We start from the raw sequence: 26,145 nt of genomic DNA on the forward strand, positions 1-26,145 counted from the left end.
CCCGATCCCTCTGGGTCTTCCCAGTGCACCAGGCCCAAGCACTTGTCTCATGTACCCAACCTGGGCTGGTTATCTGTTTCACCCTAGATAATATACATGTTTCAATGCTGTTCTCTTGAAACATCCCACCCTCGCCTTCTCCCAGAGTCCACAAGTCTGTTCTATACATCTGAGTCTAAATAACACTATTATTTTTTTTTTTTTTGCATTCCACAAACATCGAGAAAGTGTTTACCTTGCCCTCTTACTCTGCTTCCCACCCTCCCCAGCTGAGTTCTCCCTTCTCTGTGATGAGGTTGCACTTTAACTGGACATCTCCAATAAGGCATCCCCTATAGGCATCTATTATGGGTATTTATTTACAGATCTGTGACTTTTACCAAATTCTAAAGTCTGCAAAGATGAGATCATCTTCCTTCCCTGAAATTCCAGTCTCGCCCAGTATCCGCCACAGAACAGATTTTGAAAACATCCGATCTACAACTACAGATGAATGACTGAGTGAGTGTGAACCTCTGGATGGCCCCTTAGTGGTCCAGAGAGGCTACAAGGGGAGGAAGATCTGGTACCCCACCTCCTAACTTATGCAGATGATGAGTTTCTGCAGGAATTAATAGGCAGCTCCTTACTTATTGAAGACCTACTGTGTGCAAGGCACAATGGGAGCTCCAGGCTTGAGATTTTTTACTCCATCTCCAGCCCCTCTCCAGCTTTTTTGCCACCAAAAAAAACAAAAAACAAAAAACTTTCCAGGGCACCTCTTTTGTTTGTTTTTGTGGATAGGCTGAGGCTTAGAGGGAGGAAAGTGCTATCACTGGAAATACTCAGGGATGTCATGTCTACATCTGGGGTTTTGCATTGCCAATTCGCATTTTCTGAATGAGTTATTTCTATGTACCTTCGCAGCAGCCAGCCCTGCAGTCTCTTGCATATATTATACGCTCAATGAGTACTTGTCAATTGATTTGGTGCAAGTATGTGACAGAATAAATATATTATGAAAAATGAGGAGTCTGAGCACCAAAAGTGTTAGGATTCCCTCCCCCCTAAAAAAATACACAATGGTGGAGCTTGGCTTAAAGTTCAAATGCTCCTGGACCCTGCCCTGCACTATCTCTAGCCTGGGGAACTTGATAAGGTTGTTGAAGGGCAATATTACCTTTGCTCTCTCACTGTGATCGAAAGCACTCTTAGCTTTCAGGCGGACCCCACTGGCTACCTTGGTGCGGCGTTTTCAACAGCACAGAATCACCCTTTACACAATCAAAAGAAGATGCTGTTTAATCTAAGGACCCTGTTGAACAATGCAACTCTTAGACATGGTCACAATTTCGTGGTTCGAAATTTTCGGTAAGTGATGGCCAGAGATTAGAGTCTGACTTAGGAGCCGTGGTGATAAATGAAGTTCTATTCTGCAGAGGAGTGCCACCTCCTAAAGCTGCTTTCGGCTATAGTGTTTCTGTTATAGTGGTAAGGTCTATCCTTATTGGAGACAGCTGTCTCTAATTCCAGCCAAGCTTTCATTTCTCAATCGCCTGTAATCAGATTTCATGGGGTGCTAGGGGGTGGGGTTGGGATGGGGGGACTGTGGCAAGTATAACAGACTAAATGTTCTTGACATCTCCCATTTATGTACATTCTAAAGGAGCAAGTGGCTGAAGGAAATGAGAGAAACTAATTTCCATGGGGCCTTCTGCTTGTATTTAGGTTTGCCTGAAAACAATATATCATTCTAGAGCATGGGGATTGATTCATTCTTTAAAAAAACAGACCCCAAAAGAATGATAAATACTTGCAAGCTGCTGGAAAGGAGCCTTGTATGTGATGATGATAATGATATTTTTAAAAGAAAATCTAAATTTGAAATCGATTTCTGAATTTTTTGTTAGCATGTGAAAGGAGGCTGGCTCCAATGAATTCATTAAAAAGCTACACCCTGGGACTTCCCTGGAGGTCCAGTGGCTAAGACTCCACACTTGCAATGCAGGAGGTCCAGGTTCAATCTCTGGTCAGGGAACTAAGATCCTGCATACCTCAGCTAAGACATGGTGCAGCCAAATAAATAAAAATAAGTATTTAAGAAAAAAAAGCTACATCATGCTCAGAATTAGTCAATTGGCCATGCATGCAATCGAAGGCAGTGTGGAGCCTGTCCCCCAGGAAAGGAGACAGGGGTGATGGGTTAATCGGGGAAGCAATGCTATCAAATTTGGACATTGTTCCCAGAAGACTTCTGGAGTAGTTAACATTCAGAATTTTCCCAGTGCCTCTTGACAACCTAAACCAACCTCAAAATGACCTCAATGACTTCCTAAAGTTAGAAACTTCTAGTCTGAAGTTTTCTCCCACTGTTAGGAAGTGGCCCTGGGCCTCCCCTCTCTGGGCCACCTGACTGCTCTGGACTCTCTGGACTCTACCTTTAGCACCACTCATAAGCCAGAATGACATAGTAAATGATATTGTAAATTACACCCATAGAATTAGATGCAGTTGGGACCTCAGAGCTACAGAATAATGCCTTCTCTTATTTTATAGATAAGGCAAATGAGGTCCAGAGAGATAATGAGGTTTACTAGTTAGTGGCAGAGCTAGACAATAGAAGCCAGAGGAAAGCTCAGGTTTAGAGTCTAAAGAACTGGGTTCAAGGCCTGTTACCACCACTCATTGACTATATGACCCTGAGCAAGCTACTAAACTTTTCTTTGATGTTGCTTCACTTACAAAATGAGAGAAAGTGTAATACATGTTCTATCTACATCACAGTGTGGTTCAATTATTTATTTAATAAATAGTTATTGAGCGCCTACTTTGTGCCATGCCCTAAGCAAGGTGTTGGAGATACAGTGGTAAATAAGATAAAAAGTTATTTCATTCCAGACACATGAATTCACAGTCTAGCAGTAATCTGTAAGATAATTTGTGTGGAAACTGTAAAGTGACAGGCAAGTGTTCATTATTTTATCATTCCATCCCACTGAGTTACATCTATTAAGAGTGTGATGAAATTTTATTCCATACTTTTTTTTAACAAAGACTCATCACTGAGCTAGAAATAACTGAATGAATAACCAAAGCTTGGAGCTTAAATTTATACTTTTCTTTGAAAATCACAATGATGATTTTTTACCATTGAAAGTGAAAGTGTTAGTCACTCAGTCCTGTTTGATTCTTTGTGACCTCATGAACTGTAGCCCTCCAGGCTCCTCTGTTCATAGAATTCTCCAGGCAAGATACTGGAGTGTGTTGCCATGCCCTTCTGCAGGAGATCTTTCTGACCCAGGGATAGAACCTATGTCTGTTATGTCTCTTGTATTGGCAGTTGGGTTCTTTACCATCTGAGCCACCAAGGAAGCCTCCCTTTTAACATTATTACAGGTTAAATTTTTGCTAGTAAAATCTCTTCCAAGTATTTAGGTAGGAAATTTCCTGGCGGTCCAGTGGTTAAGACTCCACACTTCCATTTCAGGGGACACAGGTTTGATCCTTGGTTGGGGAACTAAGATCCCACATGCCACACAGTGCAGCCAAAACCAAAAATAAGAAACAAATATTTAGGCACTTTTGGGTATTTATTAACATTCTATTTTCTATATCCAGTAGCCAGACTATGACTCTGAAAATCCTGGCTAGCTGTCTCTCACAGTGAGTGGGGGCTGAGGCAAAAGTAAGACTAAATCAGCTCAAATCCATACTGGCTATTTGAAAATAGAAAAGCCTTGACTCACCCATGTTATTAGAAACTATAGAGAATGAGTCTTTGTTGAAAAATGACTTAACATGGAAATGCTGTTATTTTCATGTGGCGTGAGTATTTTTCTTTCCTACTCTTTTAATGAGCCGCACTACCAGTTAGATGAATTCAGACTTGCTGATCTCCAGTAATACCTACTGGGGCTTCCCAGGTGGCACTAATGGTGAAGAACTTACTTGCCAATGCAGAAGACATAAGAGAAACAGTTTCGATCCCTGGGTCGGGAAGATCCCCTGGAGGCGGGCATGGCGACCTACTCCAGTGTTCTTGCCTGGAAAATTCCATGGACAGAGGAACCTGATGGTCTACAGTCCATAGGGTCGCAAAGAGTTGGACACAACTGTAATGACTTAGCAAGCACTCAATAATACCTACAGTCTTTGATGACCCATTAACACAGAGAAAATCTTCCTGTCATCTCCCCCTATATGGTATTTTTACTTTGATTTTCACCCTTCTTCAGAGATTCAGGTTTTTTCTTCAACTCCCCCCACCCACCTCCTACCCATCTCTCTTGGAACAGTGGAGGGTCCCTGTTATGAAATATAGCACATGAGTTTAGCACTAGAGAATAGTAGGAAATACGTGGTTAGGGTTTGGTAATGCCACAAAGTAGGGGCTTCACAGTTTTGAAGTGAGCAGCCATATGGCCATGGACGTGATAAAATAACCACTTGAGTGAGGCTGAAGCCATCTACACAGGCTCCCAGATCAATCATTTTTAGTCAATTTTCTTTTTTTTTTACAAAATCAATAAGATCAGACACCAAGACTGCCAAAAACACCCAAATCCCTAGGCTTTTCATCTCACAAACAAGGCTCGAGAGCCTGGCTGTGTTTGGATAATAGACAGTATTCTATGATTTGTTGCCTATTATGGGAAACACAGCTTTTAAAGAAACCACTAAAAAAAATATCTTTCTTTATCAGAGAAGACCCATTTGTAAGTGCAGTTCAATTTCATATCACAAATAGAAATTTCTTCAGAGAATATTGAGCTAAGCCACCCAATTCTGTGGAGGTTATGGATTGGAGCCGGAGGTGACTGGTTTTCAGGTATTTCATTCCAGACCTCTCTAAGGGCTTACAGAGCTCATTAAGTTCCCTTCATCCCCCACACACGCCCATCCACACGCACGTGGACACACAGACACAGACACAGCCATTACAGGCCATCCATGCTCTCATGTCGTGGAGAGAAAACAGTCCTCTTTGATTATTCACACTACCCTTCATAACTGAAAATAAATGCCTTTTTAAAAACATATTTCTTGACTTCAGAAAACTCTGCAAGGCAAGAGACCAAGAAAGGAATGGGGTTGTGATGTTTCCCTTGGCCAAGAGTAGAATTGTGGTTTTATTTTTAGTTTGTTATTTTTAGTAATTTAATGATTTAACCAAGATAAAAGAAGGAGAGGTGGCCACAGATTTTCAACAGTTTCTGGTTTCCAATCCTTTAATAGTAAGTCTACATGAAGTTAATCCTTATCCTAGTCTTCAATTTTCAAATGAGGGCTAAGTTTTGCAGTTTTAGAATACTGACAATCTAAGTTAGCTTTGACATCCTTTAGTCACCCAGTTATCAGTAGTAATTTATACTGCATACGAACATGTGGCGACAGTGAGAAAGGCTGCAAGTATATTTTTATTAATGAATTATCATTATGTTTAATAATAGAGAAATTTGGAAACAATTTTTGCTTTGATTTTCCAGATCAATAGGATCATATTCAAGGGTTTTGTGAAAAAAGAGTCACTCTCTCTGGCATGCATTGCAATATGCAATATGCAATGCATATTTTTTTTCTGAGATGGAAACAATGGGACGAAATGAAAGTTTGGCCGCTGAGAATTCAGATGGCTCCAGTGTGGCCTGTGGGAAATCTTGTATATATGAACTTCACGAGTGTTGTAGAAGACAAAGACATGAAGGATCACTGATTCATAGTTCATTTTCTTACTTTTTCAAATGAGGATTTAAGGCCAAAAATGGAAAATGATCATCCCAAGGTCATAGTCAAACTAGGACTCAAATTTGAATATTTAAAACCACTGCTCTTTTCATTCCATTGCTTGATGACTTTGATCCTTCCAAACTGATCAAATTGGCCAATCTACTCTTATTCAATATTCCCCCCCTTTTTAAAGATAAGCCAAAATATCTCAGTAAAGAAGGAAAAAAACACCAAGAAAGTATGCCTTTTGTATCAGTCTGTAATGTTAAAGAAACCAAAAAATCTCTGCCATATCATCCATTGGCCCTCTCTTATGCCTCCAGAAGCTAAAGTCTTTATCTCAAGTTCTCCATGGGGATCAAAATATCATTTAACACTGAGTTTTTTCCTACTCTGGCAAAGTCTGTTTCTGACTGACCACATTTTACTCAAATTAAGCACTTTCTCTTCCAACAAAATACAATTATACAAGGGAACACATCCAGGTCTTCCCCCATGCTCCAAACAATTTACTAGAGTTGGAAAATGCACTCTAGCATTGAAAGGTTTCTTTCTGCCAATAGAGAATTCGCTTCCATTTTTTAGCTAGGAAGATATTTGGGTAAAGCTAACACAAGGGTCTACTATTACCTTGGCCTAACTTCTTAGCATTCAGTGATCTAGGGTTGAAAAACCTCTGTAATTATTTTTTGAAGGGATAAAATTAATGTAATGAATGAGTCTTGCCTTTTTTCAAAAGCTCTGGCTTTAACCCGATTGCCATGACAGTTTTGATGGAAAAATCTATACATGCTTCTCATTGTTTTCTCCAATACTATATCCTCCCTGTTATGTGTTGGCTGAAGAATGATAATGTGGTTTAGGTCTGGTTTACCAAGGAGACACACTTCAGTACAAAGAGACCAGGCATTTTATGGGAACACTGAAATAGTGATTCTGGCCTTGGTTTGGGTGCTCATGAACCAGACTGGGCTGCTTCCAACTGAAGCACAGGGTCTCCATGAGAACTTAAAAGCCATTTAGGTCAGCAGTTTTATCTGGCTAACTAGAATGTGGGTTTATCACCAGAAAGCAAGAAATGCTTAACACGAATAAGAGAAAAAAAGGAGAGTGCCTGTAATGGAGGCATTTTAACATGGTACAATTGTGGAGGATTTCAATTTTCCTCTAATTTTTAAGTAGCTTAGGAAAGAGGTGTGGCAACTCCATTTTGGAGCCAAGGGGAGGTCTGTGAGGAGACAGTAAACAGGATAGGAATTTAAACTTGAACCATTGTGTTTGCTTTCCTTCCAGTGATAAACTATCCTGGTTAGCTCTTGATATCTATGAAAAACAGTTCTTTTTCCCAAGCCAACATTTCCTGCCCCACCTTCTGGATAGAACTGAGAAAAGGTAGTGGCTGCTCTAATGGTTTTTCAATGGTGTAAACATTATGAACCCCTTAACCAGGTGAGATATAACTTTCAAAAAATTTTCCAGTTAATCACTCAAACCCTCTCAGGCTGGTATGACAGATGGACAGGATATCCAACCTTTTTGTCCCCAAGAACCCTGGGAACTTATTCTGTCCAAAAGGGGTTCATGGAGAGAGGTAACCAAAATATTGGTATAGTTCATTATAAATATACTTTGGATTTGACTCTCATGGTGCTATGGACAAAAACTCATCCACCAGGTGCTCTCACCAGTTTTCTAGTTTTTGCACTTGTCTCAGGCTCCTATCTGTAGGATTCAAAGTTATAATGCTTTTTTTGGTTTCATGTGTGTATGTCCAACTATTCTTCCCAGCAGTGCAAATACTGTATTGGAATGGCTGAACCTTAGGGAATTTCAGCTTTAGCAACATACCAGACCACAATCAATTCTCCTCCATGACTCTTAGGCCTTGTGTTCAGCCTGGACCACAGCCCAAACTTGCTCTTGCCTCAACATTAATTCTTTCTGGGGTGGGGCACTTTGGGTATCTTTTTTTCGTCATCAGACTTCAGTCAGGGCCTTAAAAATCCATCATGGCGAATCTCTCTAAATTCATGCCCAGAAATCTGCTGAATTTCTTATACAAATTGATTTACTTCTACCTCATTTAATCATTCATTTACTTAAGAAATATTTATTGAATGCCTACTATATTCCAGGCATTGCAAGCAACAGTGGGATATATTAATGAATAAAACAGGCAGGACCTCTGACATCGTGGATCATGTAATTTAATGGGAAGATTAAAAGTAAGCCGTGAACAGGGCCTTCCCTGGTGGCCCAGTGGTTGAGAATCTGCCTTCGAAGGCAGGGAACTTGGGTTCAGTCCCTGGTTGGGGAATTAAGATTCCAAATGCTGCAGGGCAACTAAGCCCAGGCACCACAACTACCAAGCCCAAGTACCACAACTAGAGAGAAGCCTGCATGCCACAACAGATCCCATGTGCTGGGACTAAAACTCGATGCAGGCAAAAATAAATAAATATTTTTTAAAAAGACCTTAAAAAAAATTAAGCAGTGGACAGACACAAATATATTGGGTTGGCCAGGAAGTTCCTTCTGGTTTCCAACCTGAACAAACTTTCTGGCCAACCCACTGTATTAAAAATTGTGATAGGTGTTTTGAGGAAAATGAAGGCAAAGCAGAGATTACTTGGTACAATCAGGGTAGGAATCTCATAGGAGGTGGTATTTAAGCCCCCAGCCTAAGGATGAGAAAGAGAGCTTGATAGCTGTGGGGAGAGTGTTTTGGACAGAGGGAGTAGTAGTATGTGAAAGGAAGCCTCTGATGGGAATGTATCTGGAGTACAAACAGTCATTCCTTTGTATGGTCCCCACACACAGGAATTTTAATTACCACAGTTTAGTAAACAACACCAGTTTCCCAGGTACACAGTTAAAATTTCAGTTGCCATGGGACATTAATCGGGTTTAGTTGCCTAAAGTAAAAATTTCATTGCTGGCTCAGTTGAGTTCAGTCGCTCGGCCATGTCCGATTCTTTGCGACCCCATGGACTGCAGCACGCCAGACTTCCCTGTCCATTACCAACTCCCGGAGTTTATCCAAACTCATGTCCATTGAGTCAGTGATGCCATCTAACCATCTAATCCTCTGTCGTCCCCTTCTCCTCCTGCCCTCAATCTTTTCCAACATCAGGGTCTTTTCAAATGAGTCAGCTCTTCACATCAGGTGGCCAAAATATTGGAGTTTCAGCTTCAGCATCAGTCCTTCCAATGAACACCCAGGACTGATTTCCTTTAGGATGGACTGGTTGGATCTCCTTGCAGTCCAAGGGATTCTCAAGAGTCTTCTCCAACACCACAGTTCAAAAGCATCAATTCTTCTGCACTCAGCTTTCTTTATAGTCCAACTCTCACATCTATCCATTGCTGGCTCTTCAGTTCACAAATCACTGTGTACGTAACAGATGCACTTCATGATCAGTGACCAATCATATCACTTCTTTCAAAGTCTGTTGCTGATTGCTCACTGTGCAGCTGTTACCCAGTTCACCTACAGACATTAAAGAGTATAGTTCTGCCTTTTCTTCTTCCAGTGATAAGCCCATGTGACATTTTAATAAAAAATGGATAATTAAAAGACAGAGTTGTCTGAAAGAGGTAAAAATGCAGCAGAGAAAGAAAAAATGATAACATTGACAAGTTAAATGTGAATGCAAATGTATTTATAGAAGAAATAGCTGACTGTGGTGTTGTTGACCCTGCTACTATTTGAGAGGTTCTAGTTATGTAGCTAGAGAAACTTAGTGAAGACAAACTTATCGACATAAACGAGTACAGTGGTGTGACCAAAAGTATGAAGATATTCTACAGGAAGTGATACCAGTAAAACATTTCACACTAAAGGAATTCTCAGGACTTCCCTGGTGGTCAAGTGGTTAAGACTCTGTGCTCCCAGGGAGCCCAGGTTCAATCCTTGGTCAGGGAACTAGATCCCATGTGCTGCAACTAGAAGATTCCACATGCCATAACTAAGACCCAGAGCAGCCAAATAAGAAATATTTAAAGAATTAAAGGAATTCTCAGAGAGATTTCACAATATTAAGAGTTCAAAGGATAAAATGTTGGAAGTTGATTCAAACTTAGAAGTACAACAATTCACCAAAGCATAACAAATGTGATAAGAAGACAGCATACACTGTTCAAACTACCTGATAATTTTTACAAAGAAATAAAACACTGTAATTCTTGATGTTTCTAATGTTTTAAATGACAATGTACTAAATATATATGTTTTACTTTTTTTTCATTTCCTTAAGGCTTTATAACTGACTATAAGAGAGTTTGTAATGTTTTGCCGAAAAAACTTAAGTCACAGAACAATTGTGATTTCCCCCATTGATTATTAAGGTTGCTTTACATGGCTTCAGATTTAATAGTTATTTACAGTCCCTCACTGCTGTGCAAAGTCAGAACTGTTTTTTTTAAATAGCTTATCTGTTAAGATTTATTGGTTTATTGGAGGTGTGATTCCACAGTAACAGGAAGGAGGGCAACATATCAGCTGCCGCCCTGTGGAGACTAGAGGCACAAAGAGGTATTCTTCTGATCTCTTGTGGTCTAAGGAAAAGAATTTGAAATAAGGCTTCTGTCACTATATAAATTTGAAAATGAAGGGTCTGGACAAGAAGGGAATGTTCGAGCAGGATGGTGGTGTCTTCTATTTTTAAACTCAAATCTGTCAATGAAGAAATAAAAAGAGCCTCTCACAACACAATCCCAAAAGCAGAATATCAGCCCTAACTCTAACCCTCCCTCCAACTTAGAAATTTCTTAAAGTTTGTAAGGACAAACTTGAGAAAGCTTCAGAGATCTTTTACCTCTTCCAGTCTGTTCTCTGTTTGGCCAATAAAGAGCTGGAAGTTGAAGCTCTTTTGAAGCAGCTAAAGGTGTTGCTGGCCCTCCTCTTTCATCATTATTTTGCTATTTCCTTTCGTGGGAAGGGAGGAGAAAAATCAGTGCTCTGCAAAATTTCCATTTCCTTTTCATTTCCAATTATTTTTCTCTGAGATTCAACCACACCACCACAATTCTAAAATCTATGGTATTCATTCAATGAAGCATATAGTCCTGTGAGTATTTACTGCAGAGTAAACGCAACAAGGGCTTCCCAGGCGGCTCAGACAGTAAAGAATCCGCCTGCAGTGTGGGAGACCTGGATTCAGTCCCTGGGTTGGGAAGATCCCCTGGAGGAGGGCATGGCAACCCACTCCAGTATTCTTGCCTGGAGAATCCCCCTGGGTAGAGGAGCCTGGTGGGCTACACTCCAGGGTGTCGCAAAGGGTTGGACACAACTGAGCGACTAAGCGCACAAATGTAACAAAACCCTATAGGGGCTGAAAGTAAGGGAGGACACTGAATCCCTTAAGTGTTGGAGTTTGGCAACTCAGCTTTTGTGGGCTCCAATAAAGCCAGGAGTCAGAGATTGAACTCTAGGGAATTAAAAAAAGGCCTGAAAATCAGCTCATGGTTTGTTTTTCCTGGTTTTGATGGATGCAGATTCAACAACTATAGTGATATTTCCCAAATTTCTTGAATCTAGGGAGTGGGGTTTTCCAGGAAAGTTTTTTTCTTCCCCTTTTAATATAATATCAGGTGACATCTTAACCCATGGAATATTAATGTGTTATTGTAAGACATAGAGTCAAGAAAGTTTATCTTCTGTGATTTTATGTTGTTTGGATCTTATTCCAGAAGAATTAATATTCTCAAAGCTGCCCTAAATGTTGTTGACTTAAAAACAATGCACAACATGAGAGTTGCGTGTTAAGTTTTACTGGGGGCAAAATGAGTGCGGACTGCAGCCTGGGAGAGAGCACCTCACATAGCTCTAAGAGACTCCTCCAAAGAGACAGTGGGGAAGGTCAGTATGTACGAGATTTTGGTGAAGGGGAAGTACATGCAATAAAGCACATATTTTCCCAGAAGGTTTCTACTAGTCTCGGGAAGCTTTTGCTAGTCATGAAGAACAGTCATCACTGTGAAGGATTTTAGTGCTTTTCTAAATATGGGGAGATACAGGAATTGGGCTCATAAAATTAGCTCCTGAATATATCTAACTATCTAAAGATCTGTCCTGCCAGCTTTTCCCCTGAGCACAGAGTGCCTCATGCCTGCTTTCCACCCTGAACTCCTTTCATGGAGTGTTGAAGGTCAGCAGCTACAGTAGCTCATGATTTAATCCTTGTCGAGGTAGATGGTAAGTGCCCATGGCAAGTGCCTATTTGTAGTTGACAGTGTGAATTGGGAAAGATTAAGCTGCCATGCCTCCATCCCAAGCCAGACATGTTAAACCTGTTTACAGATCGCTAGAAGGATCTAACTGACAGAGAAAAATGCATGAATACCAGACAAAGGATTTACTTCTCAACAATCTCAGTACTTGTATATTCCAAGCACTAATTAGTACTAGATAATATCACTAGTTAATATTATCAAAGCCAAACATAAAACCAACATACACACATAAAATTAAATTTCCTGCCTAATTGCCACATCTCTAAAGTTACCAAATTGTTTTCTGTTACTACCCAGATCTTGGACACAATTTTGTAAGCTTTTTACTAGGGTTCCAGTAAAAGGAAGAAAACGAATAGCTATTCTAGAAACTTCTCTAGCTAGCAATTTTTTTGTATACTTAAAAATTTATTTTTAAAATATCTGAATCTTATTCTACACTTTAGAATTTTTATTTCTTTATGTTTTGTTATGTGCATAATCTATTAGGATAGTAATACATATAAGTAAGTAAACATACATTGTAGATCTATCTTCAAAATTTTTTAATGTTTTGCATCTGTAATAAAAAAATTGAGACAATTGCTTTAAAGAAATTTCCATCTGAAGAGTGTTTGAATCACATATTTTTAAAGCTGAAGGCAATGGTAGGTCTTAGAAATGTTAAGCAAAATTTTAATGCACATATAAGCTGAAAACTCTAATCTTTATTAGAGTTGAATATATCATTAGATCCTGTATTAAATCTATCAATTAATCATTAGCCAGCTAACCCACAAACTCTCCATCTTTATGGAAGCCCCTTTCTTTACTAATTAGAATCTCTGAAGGGTTTTATCTCATAAAAGGTCTACTGAAAAAAATCTATTCACCTTCTGAATATTAAACAAACTCTGCTAGAAAGTTGGATACTTAGTAAAATATACATTTGTCTGAGTATTTGACATCATGCAGTGAAAACAACAAATTGAGAGAATTTGTTATTTTCTTATTTATTATCTTATTATCAATGCAAAAAGACATAAATTCCACCAGATAATTTACTCTTTATCTCAAGTAGCACAAGCTTTTTTTTTCTTAGGCTGGAGTTCAAGCATGATTATTTTCTGACAGTCATTAGTAAAATGACTGCTTAATATACCTGGTAAATCACAATTTGACCTTGGTTATTCATAATTTCTAGTGGTATACAATACTAATTATTATTAAATAGAGAGAACACTGAGAATAAATGCTGTCCATTTTATATACTGATTATCCTAAATAACAATTACTGTCATCATAATGTAATAGAATGTTAAAATGGGACGTGGTCTCAGTTTCTGCCCAGGCCCAATAGGTTCTGACTCTTTCCTCAATCCGAAGTGAGATGCTAGACCACCGAAACAGGGCTTGCAAAGGAGGTACACAAGAATTAGTTTTGCAACCCACTGGTGATTGCCTCCAGTTTTTAAAATGGATTGTAGAAACCAGAAGGTGAGTTGGGTTTGAAGAGGATTTGAGGATTTGAGGAGGTTTGAAGAGGATTTTAGCTATGTACCGTTGTATAAAAAACACACACCATGGCTGATTCATGTCAATGTATCGCAAAAACCACTACAATATTGTAAAGTAATTAGCCTCTAACTAATAAAAAATAAAAAAAAAAATAAATGGGGAAAAAAAAACTAAGATCGTGGCATCTGGTTCCATCACTACATGACAAATAGAAAGGGAAAAAGTGGAAGCTGTGACAGATTTTATTTTCTTAGGCTCCAAAATCATTGTGGACGGCGACTGCAGCTATGAAATTAAAAGATGCTTGCTCCTTGAAAGGAAAGCTAGGACAAACCTAGATAGCATATTAAAAAGCAGAGACATCACTTTGCCAACAAGGGTCCATACAGTCAAAGCTATGGTTTTTCCAGTGGTCATGTATGGACGTTGAGAATTGGATCGTAAAGAAGGCTGAGTGCCGAACAATTGGTGTTCAAACTGTGGTGCTGGAGAAGACTCTTGAGAGTCCCTTGGATAGCCAGGAGGTAAAACCAGTTAATCCTAAAGGAAATCAGTCCTGGCTTCACTGGAAGGACTGATGTTGAAGCTGAAGCTACAATACTTTGGCTACCTGATGGGAACACCCGACTCATTGGAAAAGACCCTGATACTGGGAAAGATAGAAGGCAGAAGGAGAAGAGGGCAGCAGAGAAATAGATGGTTAGATAACATCATCAGCTCAATGGACATGAATCTGAGCAAACTCTGGGAGATGGTGAAGAACAAAGGAGCCTGGAGTGCTGCAGTCCATGGAGTTGTAAAGAGTCAGACACGACTTAGCAACTGAACAACAACAACCATTGTATATGATGTGCCTCACATGGATAGAATTATTCCCTCACCTCAAGATTAGGGCAAGTGGCTATGATGGCACTAATATCTTCAATAGGAGAGCTTGGAGACACAGTACAGTGATGTCAGGCACATAAGTGGAAAATATAGAGAGGGACTGGCTGGCTAGCTGTTTTGATGGCAGAATAAGAGTCTATGCTGGGACAGACTCAACTCTAGCCAGAGCAAAGAACATGCAGGACTTCCCATGAACCAATATGGATGAAGAAAGAGACCTATCATGGTGCTGCGTCACATTATGACCAAAAGACTTCCTGAAGCACTCAGGTTGGGGAGATCTCAGCAAAAAGAGTTTGCATATGTTTCCTTGAATGGCAAAGACAATGTAAATGTCCGCCATCAAGAACTGCTATGAGAAATTCCCAGTGATGAGAGACTTCTTCCATGGACCCTCAAAAGTACCCCAGAAAAAAATCATCCTCAAACATCTATACTAATGCTAGATTGCTAAAACAGAACCAGACTTTGCCTGGCCCTTAACTCCTCACCTTCCCTCGACTTTACTTGGAGGAACTGAAGGCAAGGAAACAGAGGAAACAGTTCATGGTTCCCCTCCCCCTGTGGAGGAGGCCAGCTTAAATTAGGCATGAGCTGGAAGGAAAAGGGTGTTAACCTGCAGCACATTTCTTAAAGTCAAAAAATTTATCATTATTATTATACATTCTTTAACTGAGACTCTTTGAGGGAATAAAGTAAGCAGAGAACTTTTTCTTTCCCTGAAAGTTACTAGAAAAGCCACAGGGTCCACTGCAGCTGACTGGGGATAACAAAGAACAATTCTTCAAGGATAGATTTGAAAGGCAGTAGAGGAAACAGAATGAAATTGTTTTCTCTTGTATGTACATACAAATTCTATTTGTACCATCTAATGATTTCAATTATGGGGCTTCCCTGGTGGCTCAGTGTTAAAGAATCCACCTGCCAATGCAGGAGTCGTGGGTTCCATCCCTGAGTCAGGATGGTCCCCTGGAGAAGGAAATTGGAACCCACTCCAGTACTCTTGCCTGGGAAATCCCATGGACAGAGGAGCCTGGTGGGCTACAGTCCATGGGGTTGCAAAGAGTCAGACTCAACTTAGTGACTAAACAACAATGATTTCAATAGTGCTAGCTAAAATTGATCAAATACTTATTATATGCCAGACACTATCTGATTTCCATGTATTGAATAATTTCATCCTCACAACAACTCTATAAGCTTATTATACTCATTTTCTAGGTGAGAAATTTAGGTGCAGAGAGTTTGGGTAACTTGACTAACTATGAAGTAACAAAGCCACTTATGATTATTTTCAGTAGAGAATTCAACCTCTTTCCTTAAGTTTTTCTTTTCTCTCAACATTAAAAAAACTGGATATCTAAAATGTAAACCACAGTCACATCAATTTGAAAGCATTAGCACTTAGCAAAGATGCATGAGTTTGCACATGATTTGCTATATTTTGTTTCAAAAATTAAACAATGAATTACCATAGGACATGGGTTTTGTTTTCTTAAATATATATTTTTCTTTTTCTTTTTCATAGATGTGGGCAACCACTGCAGGATAAAGTACAGCTGAAGGGCCGTGACCTCCTCACTCTAAAGGACTTTACAGGAGAAGAAATTAAGTATATGCTATGGCTATCCGCAGATCTGAAATTCAGGATAAAACAGAAAGGAGAGGTATGTGGTATTTCCATATTACCTTCCACTGTTACCAGTCAGTCTTTTTTTTTTTTCTTTTGGCTGCAAGGCATGGCATGAGGGATCTTAGTTTCCTGACCAGGGATCAAACCCGTGCCCCCTGCAATGGAAACATGGATTCTTAACCACTGGACAACCAGGGAAGTTCCAATAAGCCTTTTGAAAGACAGCCTTTACAAACAAAGAGGAAAATACATTAAAATTCCTAAAGAGTAGCTAAGTAATGAAATCACACAGGCAAGGTAATTGATTATCACTGAGTGCACAGGCATACAAAAAGCATAAAAATCAGTTATTCATTGACAAGTCATTGCATTTCTTTCATGTGAAATGTTGAAAGTCATTATTAACTGAATCAGAACCTAAGGAATCATTTCTCTGGAATGATTTTATTTTTACCCTTACCTTCTTTTCTGTTTTCTAGCAGATTTAAAATAAGGATGATACATTTTTTTTCCTAGCAACAAATTTCAGTGGTGGATGAAGATCAGATATTTCATCATTAGGATAATTTCAAAAAATTCAGGATGATGTGATGGTGTTAAAAATTTAGATTAGCAAAGAACCAATTAAAAGGTAACCAAGTAGGAGAAGAAATGGGATATGGTGCTTAGCTGGAAGCATTATTCTGCATTTTGAGCAATTTATGTTTGAAACACAATTAATGCAGCAGCTTTATTTAGACTGCTTAACTGTGAAAGTGTTTTTATATTCCAAGCTTGTTCAAAAGCATTTGAAAGAGCTGGTTTCAGGTTGAGAAAGTTGTACACAACCTTGATTCTCTTATGTAGCTCACAAACTCTCCAAGTTCCTAAGAATGAACCAAAAACAGGTGTGACTCCAAATGCTATTGGTTCCTATAGAAGACCTTGAAATAAGGAGAAAAGCCCCCCACCTCAAGACCCCAGGCTTTTGTTCTACACACTTTGTGGTGAGGAAGGTTAGCTGGCAGGAATCTATTTGTTCCAGAACTCATCCTATCAGGAAGTCCATCTATAGCAGAGGAAGGAGAAAGAGCCCCACCCCACACCCAAACTCAGATTGTTTCCACATGACTTCTAGAAACAAAGCCTTTGCATTCTCCCAAGGATTCATGATGAAAGTGTATTTGAAACTCTGGGGCATCATCTTTAGGAGTCTGAGTGCCCCATGTTGTGACAGAGAAGCATATTCCTAGCTCAGAAGACACTTTCCAAACAAGCATCTTCAAAGTCATTGAACACTGGTAGAAGTTTCTTTTACTGAGTCTAAGCTTGCTCTGCTTGCCTCATAATAGGCCAATAAATCTGAGAGACAAGGGTTGAGGAAAAGAATACAACTTTATTCGGAAAGCTGGCTGACCAAGAAGATTGCAGACTAATATCTCAAAATAACCATCTTATCAGGGTCTGAAATGCCAGGCTCTTTTATAGAACAGAGATGGGGGAGGTGAGGAAGTAAAGTAAAAAGGACATTAATCTTGCAAATATGTCCTGGAATGGCCAGACTTAGGGATAGGATATGTTAATTTCTTCCTTCCTGTAGCCATCCACAGGTGGGACAGGGTCCTGAACAAAGGCACTTTGGTTTAACATTCAGGAAGATGAGCAGGTTTCACCAAGGCAGGCCATTATATATGGACAGTATCTTTTTAGTGAACAAAAACAACTGGAAGCAAATGTTAAAGTAAAAGAAACAGATCCAACATGGAGTCAGTTCTTCCCTGTAACATTTCCACAGATTTAAGTAAGAAGACGGTTCCAGTATGAAATAATAATACATTTGGGAACAAGTGTTCAGGTTGAACCCAGAGCAACTAATATTACTTTCTCATTACATGTCAATAAGCTGTGGGATTCCTCTTTCCTTCCCTTATTTGTATACAACAGGAAAGAAACTTTAAATTCACTTTGTAAATAACATATGAATGCTTATTTGGGAGCAGTGTTAATTATTCTACAGTTTCTGATAATGTAAAAATAAATCTTAAAACATAATCCTTGCTAGTAGATATAAAACATATATCTCATTTTAATTAGTTTAATTGTATTATTATCCTTGACTTTCAGTATTTGCCTTTACTGCAAGGGAAGTCCTTAGGCATGATTTTTGAAAAAAGAAGTACTCGAACAAGATTGTCCACAGAAACAGGTGAGTTCACAGACAAACTTGGACTTGTGCTGAAGAGAGGGCCAATGGGTGAGGACCTGGGAGGAGGAGCCCAGTGGTGGGATTTATCTGTCTCTTTGGCAACAACAAAGGGAAAACAATGTCACCAAGAGTAGCAATGGAAGCTTCTGAATGTTCTTTCTAATTCTCACAGCAGCTGCAAGCAGGAAGATGAGCCTCATCTGTAGGGATTCCATGAGGACTTGAGTAGACGTCACAAATAATTCTTCATGTTCAGTACAGAATATTAGTGGTCATAAATTCTCAGGCTTTCAATTCAACGTGAGCAAGAAATGTGCATTTTTCTAATGTGTAAAGAGCTTTTCCTTGCTTATATTCATTCTGCTGGATGATGGAAACAATCTCTGCAATCCAAATCCTGTCATTTCATTGTTTACTTTGTCAGTTTAGGGTCTCTTCACACTTTCCCCACAGTCATGGTTAAGTCCTAGAGAGAATCTCAATGTCAAGGCATCTAGGGCTATAGGGATCTGGTCTTTGATCATCAGGACATCATCATCAAATGTCTATGTTGGAATCTGCTGGGACTTCTGTATCCCTACTGGACCTTGACTGGTTCCCATTCACTGTGGAAGAGTATGCTTTACTCTGATCACAAGATCTGAGATAGCTCTTGGTTTGGCTTGCTTGTTGACGCAAGTTTGTGTGCCTGACTTCCAGTGAGGCCAAACAAACTGAAATGTTGAAGTTTGGAGCAGAGAAAGGTTTACTGCAAAGCCATGCAAGGAGGCAAGATGGCTCAAGCCTTAAAAAGACTTGAGCTTCCTGAAGATTTTCGATAAATCATTTTTAAAAGCCAGGTGAGGGGGTGGGGGTAGGGGTTGCAGGTACTTGATCAGTTTGTGCACAATGATTGGCTGATGGTGAGTTAGAAGGGTAGTGTCACAGGGGTTAACATTACCAGTCCTTAGAGTCCAGGAGGCCTGGGACTAGGTGATCAGGGTCATCAAGTAGTTAACATCTTCCATTTGGTGGGGAATTTTCACATTAGATAAACAACTCTGGGAATTTATTACACCAAATACTATTATCTAGGTGTCTCTGAGAGGAGCTGAAACAGAGGATATGTCCCTGTCCCTGAGAAGATCCCATAGGGTCCTGCTTGGTTATACTCTCAAGCTCTTGTCAGCTCTCCACGCCACAGTGGGCACAGAGATATTGCAAGACTCTCTCTCTTGTTCCTTCCTCTTTCTGGGTGCCAGGGAGTTCTATAATATTTGTCCTTTCTTGAACTCTGTCTTAAAAGAGACAGATGTTCTCAGCTCTGGTGTCCCCCAAACTCATCTGAAATTTCCACCATACTTCCCACCCTTCAGTATGTGGCCTGGGGGACAGACAGCAGAGTACAGTGTCAAAGGTCCACCAATGTCTGCTTCTGTTGCTTCTTTGCTCTTGCTCTTCATCTTCTTCCCCTCCAGTTCCCAGGTGATAAAGCAGGAGGAAAAACTGTGTTTAACTACCTATGCATTCTTTCAAGTCTATTGTTTGTACTTGAAATCCTAACTGTTGACACTCAAAATATCTTTTTTCTCAAACTATGGTTGCTGTAATGAGTTTCAAAAAACCTATTCTGAAATTCATCACCTCTTTTTTCTCTTTGCATTTCTGCTCCATCAGACCTCCCTTGAATCAATAACATGACTGTCCAAAAGGGCAAATGGATAGGATCAAGGAAAAGGTACCACAGACAAAAACATATTGGTTGATTCTTTGTGTATCTTATCCTACTTACAAGCATCAGAGCTTTCTAGGGCTCAGAAGCAAACAACTACTTCATGCAGTTCTTCCATTGTAAGGACCAGTAATGAGGTATCTCAAATACATAACAAAATGGAGTTCAGAGGGATCAAGTGACTTGCTAAGTTCAAGCAATTAATACAAATAGTACCAGGGTTCAGATCTCAAGTTTACTGTTCTTATTAATGCACTCCCCTTGCCCCTTGAGAGAAGGAAGGAGGAAGAAAGGAAACATATAAGGTGTCACCTAATCTTTAAAGTCCTAGGAAGAAAACCGATGAGAACATTTTGTTCTTTAAAGCTGGGTCCTTTAAAAGGTCACATTGACATCTGATGTCCAGCAATGGAAAAATGAATATTGCATAAACCAGTCAGTAGTTCTGAAATTCTGCTCCTTTTCAACACTGGTTATCATTTTTAAAAATCATTAGTACTTAAGAGAGGTATTCTTTTCTGAAGCCATCAAAGAATTTATTAAATACATACAATTTTCTCAATGTTAAGTTTTTCTCAAATTATTTTTTTCTTAGTTGTTGATGTTGTCTACCATGCTTCTCTATTCAAATGTTATTTTTAATTTCACATATCCCTGAATAGTTTTACCATGCACATGTCATGTGGTAGTTAAGCTACTAATAAAACCAAGAGTGAAGATTTAATAAGCTTTTGGGCACAGACCCTATACTAAGTGCTCTACATTAATTACATGGATTATCTCACTTAATCCTCAGGACAACTCCATGAGGGTGAGACCACTGAGGAAAATAGGCTAAAATAGGTTCAGCAAAAGGCCTGCAGACATATAGCTAATAAATGACAGACCCAGGATTAGAAGCTATTATTAAACATATTTTTAAACGTCTAATTTAATTTGAGCACGTGCTAGTCATGTTTTCTTCCAGTAAAATTGTTTCTACAGGTGACATTAAGCATTTTGTTAAATGATGATTTTCTATAAAGAAGTGCTCCTTATAGAAATCTGCACAAAATTACAAACAACAAATACATGAGAAAAGGAACATATGACCATAAAAGTTATGATTCAGAGTATTCATCATGATCTTCAATAAATACCCATGGGTTTCACTGAGATGGCATCCTGCCAAACTCAACAGTAGGAGAATCAGTCAGAGTAAGCACTAATTTCAATGCATATAGCAATGGTAAACCTCAACCCAAAACATGGCAGTACATTTCTGTCGTGTACATGTGCATCTTAATAGTTGTCTGCTGGCACAATTTTTCATCAAAACCTATTACCCTGGTATTTAGAATGAAAATAGGATGTAATTAAAACTGTCTATTTCTAGCCCAGATCTGTGCCAGCCTCTGGGATGGGGTGATCCCCACTGGACAGTCCTTGAGGATTCCATCCCAAACCTGAGTTGCAACGATATGGCAGTATTAGCTTGTTAGTTGGTCAGTCGTGTCTGACTCTTTGTGACATCATGGACTATAGCCCGCCAGGTCCTCTGTCCATGTGATTTCCCAGACAAGAATATTGGAGTGGGTTGCCATGCCCTCCTCCAGGGGATCTTCCTGACCCAGGGATCAAACCTGGGTCTCCTGCATTGTGGGCAGATTCTTTACCGTCTGAGCCACTGTGGTTTCCCTAGTATTATCTTGGGAAACAAAATTAAATTCTCCACCTAAATCAAGCCATATTTATTACTCATGTAATATTTTTATTAAAATGTAAGACACATACAGAAAAATGCACAAATCATTAATTACACAGTTCGATGAATTGTTCCACATCCTTGTAACTAATACCTAGAGAAACGATGTGAATAGCACCCAGAAGTCCTCCCTTGTATCTCCTTCCATTTACTACTCTCTGCCCTACTCCCCAAGGGTAATCATTATCCTGGCTTCTAACCTCACAGATTAGTTTTGCTGTTCTCGAACTTTATAGAAATGGAGTCATTCAGTACCCACTCTTTTGTGTCTGGCTTCTTTTGCTCAGCATTATGTTTGGGAGCTGTATCAATGTCTCTGCGTGTAGCTGTAGCTCATTCATTCCTCACTCACTTTTTGTGTATGCCTGCCTGGCAAACCAGACAATTCTCCTGTGTGACTACTGATGACTATACTCCTTCAATGCAAATTAATTGAGCAGATAGATGGATACATTTATTAATCTCAGTAAGTGCAGTATTGGATGGAAAAATGCACAGGGCATCCTAAGAGATGGTTCCTTTCATTATTTAACACTGGTATTTGACTTTCGAGGTAAAATAGAAGCTAGTGCTTTCCAAGCTCTTTCAAATTTGTCATTTTGCAAAGGTGGCAATATAGAAACTGTGATACTATGCCACGGGTATGAAAGTAAAGGACAGAGTGCAGGTAGTTGCCTTACCTGTACCAGCAAAAACCTTTGGAGCCCTCACATTTCCTACGTGAATTCTATTTATACCCCTTCTTCCAAAGCTTGCAGGGATCCCTGAAGAAAAGAAAGAGCAAAGTAAGATGGACTTTTATTTTCTCAGACAGAAATAGATATTAACAGATGAAATCTTTGATTCAAAAATATCTGATATGTATGCACAAATGAAAGAGATAAAAACAAACCCCCTCCGGATGAACAGTGAAGAGAGAATAGAGATCTGTCCCTCTGCCCTCCTCTCCTCAGTAATGGCAGCTCCTGGAGGCTTCTCAGAATGTCTGACATCTTCCATAAGCATGCTGCATGCTAAGTCATGCTCAGTCGTGTCCCACTCTTTGTGACACACGGACTGTAACCTGCCAGCCTCCTCTGTCCATGGGATTTCCCAGGCAAGAATATTGGACTGGGTTGCCATTTCCTCCTCCAGGGGATCTTCCTGACCCAGGGGTTGAATCTGCGTCTCTTGCGTCTCCTGCATTGTCAGGCATGTTGTTTACCACTGGTGCCAGTGAAGCACTTAATGCCATCCAGGTCAGATAAACTGGCAAATGCTTGACCTGTGCTTTTGGACTAGGGTCTGAGTCTTCTTTCTGATGGGTGACCAAAAATTGCAGAGGTAATTCCTTTTTGGAGGCAATGGCTTCCCATTTTCTCTCCTTCAAGAACTGCTGAAGGCTTTGTTGATTGAAAAACATTCCACAAACTGAAAGCTGAGAATTATGTTTTATTCAGTGGACTTGCTGAGGACTGAAGCCCGGGAGGCAGTCTCTCAGTTAGCTCTGAGGGACTGCTCAGGAGAGGTAAGGGAGGAGCCAGGATACATAGGAATTCTAAACTTAAAACTAGGTAGTTGGAACTTGTGGCCCCATGGACTATAGCCTGCCAGGCTCCTCCATCCATGGGATTTTCCAGGCAAGAATACTGGAGTGGGTTGCCATTTCCTTCTCCAGGGGATCTTCCTAACCCAGGGATCGAATTCAGGTCTCCCGCATTGTAGGCAAATGCTTTTACCGTCTGAGTCACCAGGGAAGGTGGTATCAAAAGATTACCATTAATGAAAGAAACCAGACATCTTAAGTTAATGAATGTAGTGCTTTTCTATGTATTGGAAGATACAAGAGTCTGGGCTCATGGAAATCATTCCTTTGATATGCATCTTAGCTATCCAGCACCAGTATCCTGTTCTTAGGGTTTCCAGGTGGCTCAATGGGTAAATAGTCCACCTGCAATGCAGGAGACAAAAGAGACACAGGTTTGATCCCTGGGTTGGGAAGATCCCCTGGAGGAGGGCATGGAAACCCACTCCAGTATTCTTGCCTGGAGAATCCCCATGGACAGAGAAGCCTGGTGGGCTACAGTCCATGGGGTCACAAAGAGTCGGACAGGACTGAAGTGACTGAGCACTCATCCTGTTCTTTCCCATCCCGAGTCCCCTCTGGGTCCACGGCTGGGGTGGCTGCAGTGGCTGAGGGCTTGGGAGTGGGCAGCCCTTTTGTCTTCATCCCGAGTTTCCTCAGGGCTCACACTCAGGGTAGTGGTAGTGGCTGATGGTCTTGACAGCCACAGCATCCTTTGTTGGCTGATATGGCAGGCTACATTTTTCCACCAGAGCTTCCACTGCCATTTCTTAACACCTTCTGTAAACTCTCTTCCTACTCCTATCTCCTAAGTCCAGATTTGATGTGAATCTTCTTTATAGCACAAAGGAAAAAATGAAAACACAACAAACTAAACCTGGATTGTTACAGCAAAATGACTTCTAGTCCAAATAAGTGTATGACTTCAAGTAGGCCTGCCAGGAGGTCTTAAACTGTTTGAAACCTTCCTCCACAGCCCCCAACCCTCAGTGGCATTTTCCTATGCCAGGCACATAGTAAGGGCATAATAAATACTTTCTTGATGAGTATGCAGTATTCATATTTGTTTAGGTGATTTCCCTTGTTTAGAAACAGATTAAGTGCTCAAGAGTGATTAATAATTATAATCATCATAAAATCCTATTAGCTCACTTAACAGGTAATAATAGAAAAGTCCATTAACAAAATTAGGAGATGTTTGCAAGTAAGAAGAATGGGTCCTCTCCCTAGAGTCAAAATCCTTCCTACATTTGTTCAACAAGTTTGTGTTGAATACTTACCATGTGAAAGAAAAAAGTGAAAATGTTAGCTGCTCAGTAGTGTCCAACTCTTTGCCACCCGCCAGGCTCCTCTATTCATGGGATTCTCCAGGCAAGAACACTGGAGTGGGTTGCCACTCCCTTTTCCAGGGGATCGTCTCAGACTAGGGATTGAACCCAGGTCTCCCTCATTGCAGGTTGATTCTTTATCTGAGCCACCAGGGAAGCCACTTACTATGTACCCATATTTATTTTAGGTTCTTGAGACTGATATTGTTAATGCAAGTTTGTGTGCCCAATGCACAGTGAGGCCAAATAAACTGAAAGGTGAGAGTTTGGAACAGAGAAAGGTTTATTGCAGAACCATGCAAGGAGAAGGGTGGATGATGCCCTAAAAGCCCCGAGATCCCAGAAGGGTTTCAGCAAAGCATTTTTAAAAGCCAGGTGCGGAAGTGGGGGTCACAAGGTCTGTGATCAGCTTGTGCAGGGTTCTCTGACTGGCTGATGGTGAGGGAGCAAGGAGATGTCAAAAGCTTTATCAATCTTTAGGCTCCAGGAGGCCTGGGGCTTTGTACTCAAGGTCTTCAAGTACTTAACATTTTCCTTTTGTTGGAGAGGAGGAGGTTTTTTACATCTGCAAAACAACTCAGGAAATGTGCATCAAATACCATATCTAGGTAATTCAGAGAGGAGCTAAAGCAGAGGATACAGGGGAAGGCTTGTCCCTGAAGGCCCCATAATGGTTCTGCTTGGTTATTAACATATCAGTGAATAAAAGATAGGAAAATCTCTGCATTCATGGAGCTGATTCTAGTTGGTACACAGACAATAAACAATAGACATAATAAATTGCAAGTGAATGATTTATCATGGTGGATGGTGATCAGTGCTCTCAACAAAGACAAGACTGCCTGCAAGTGAGGGAAAGATATGTATCCTATTATTTGGACTTTGCCTTTTACTCTGAGTAAACGGGAATCTTTGGAGGGTTTTGAACTGAGGAGGAACATGGTCTAACTTGCATTTTATTTATTTATTAAATTAAAAAGAAAATTTATTTTCTTGGCCATGCCACACAGCATGTGAGGCCTTAGTTCAGCATATGAGCTCTTAGTTCCCCAAACAGGGATCAGACCCACACTTCTTTCATTGGAAGTGAGGAGTCTTAAACACTGGACCACAAGGGATGCTCCTAACTTGCATTTTAAATGGATCTCTCTGCTCTGTTGAGAATAAACCAGGGTGCTAGGGGTGGAGAATTCCATGGACTATACAGTCCATGGGGTTGCAAAGAGTCAGACATGACTGATAGACTTTCACTTTCACTTTTCAGGGGTGGAGATAAGATAGAAGCAGTGTAAGCTGTCAACAGGGCCATGGTGATGGCAGATTTGGGCCAGATAAGAGGGCTAGATTCGAGAAATGTTTTGAAGGGAGAGTCAACAAGATTCCTGATGTATCGGGTAAAAGAGAGGTGTGAAGGATGACTTTAAGGTTTCCATCTGAGCAACTGTCAGCAGGATGGAGCAGGATAAAGCCAATCAGGCAGGATGGAGATGAAGATCAGGAGTTCAGTTTTAGAAGTGTTGAGTTTGGGATGTCTATTAGACACACAGCAAAGATGATGAAGAGGCCACTGGGTATTAGTTTGGAGTATGGGAGTGAGATGTGACAGAGATACCTAGAAGTCAGTCAGTCCGTTCAGTCACTCAAGTCATGTCTGA

At 40.1% G+C, this 26,145-nt stretch overlaps 1 protein-coding gene across 2 annotated transcripts in view; it reads left to right on the top strand.

The window, feature by feature from the left end:
* The first annotated feature begins 1,117 nt into the window (after positions 1 to 1,117).
* OTC (ornithine transcarbamylase) overlaps positions 1,118 to 26,145 on the top strand; it is a 65,512-nt gene continuing 40,484 nt past the window's right edge. Inside the window, exons 1-3 of one of the 2 annotated variants that reach the window (XM_070462013.1) lie at positions 1,118 to 1,350; positions 15,854 to 15,992; positions 18,062 to 18,143. In XM_070462013.1, the coding sequence (XP_070318114.1) occupies positions 1,274 to 1,350; positions 15,854 to 15,992; positions 18,062 to 18,143 (298 nt within the window). In that variant the 5' untranslated portion in view covers positions 1,118 to 1,273. The remainder of the gene's footprint in view (positions 1,351 to 15,853; positions 15,993 to 18,061; positions 18,144 to 26,145) is intronic. The other variant, XM_020913679.2, reaches the window with a different exon arrangement.

This window comes from Odocoileus virginianus, chromosome X (assembly GCF_023699985.2).
Source record: "Odocoileus virginianus isolate 20LAN1187 ecotype Illinois chromosome X, Ovbor_1.2, whole genome shotgun sequence".
Lineage (NCBI taxonomy): Eukaryota > Metazoa > Chordata > Mammalia > Artiodactyla > Cervidae > Odocoileus > Odocoileus virginianus.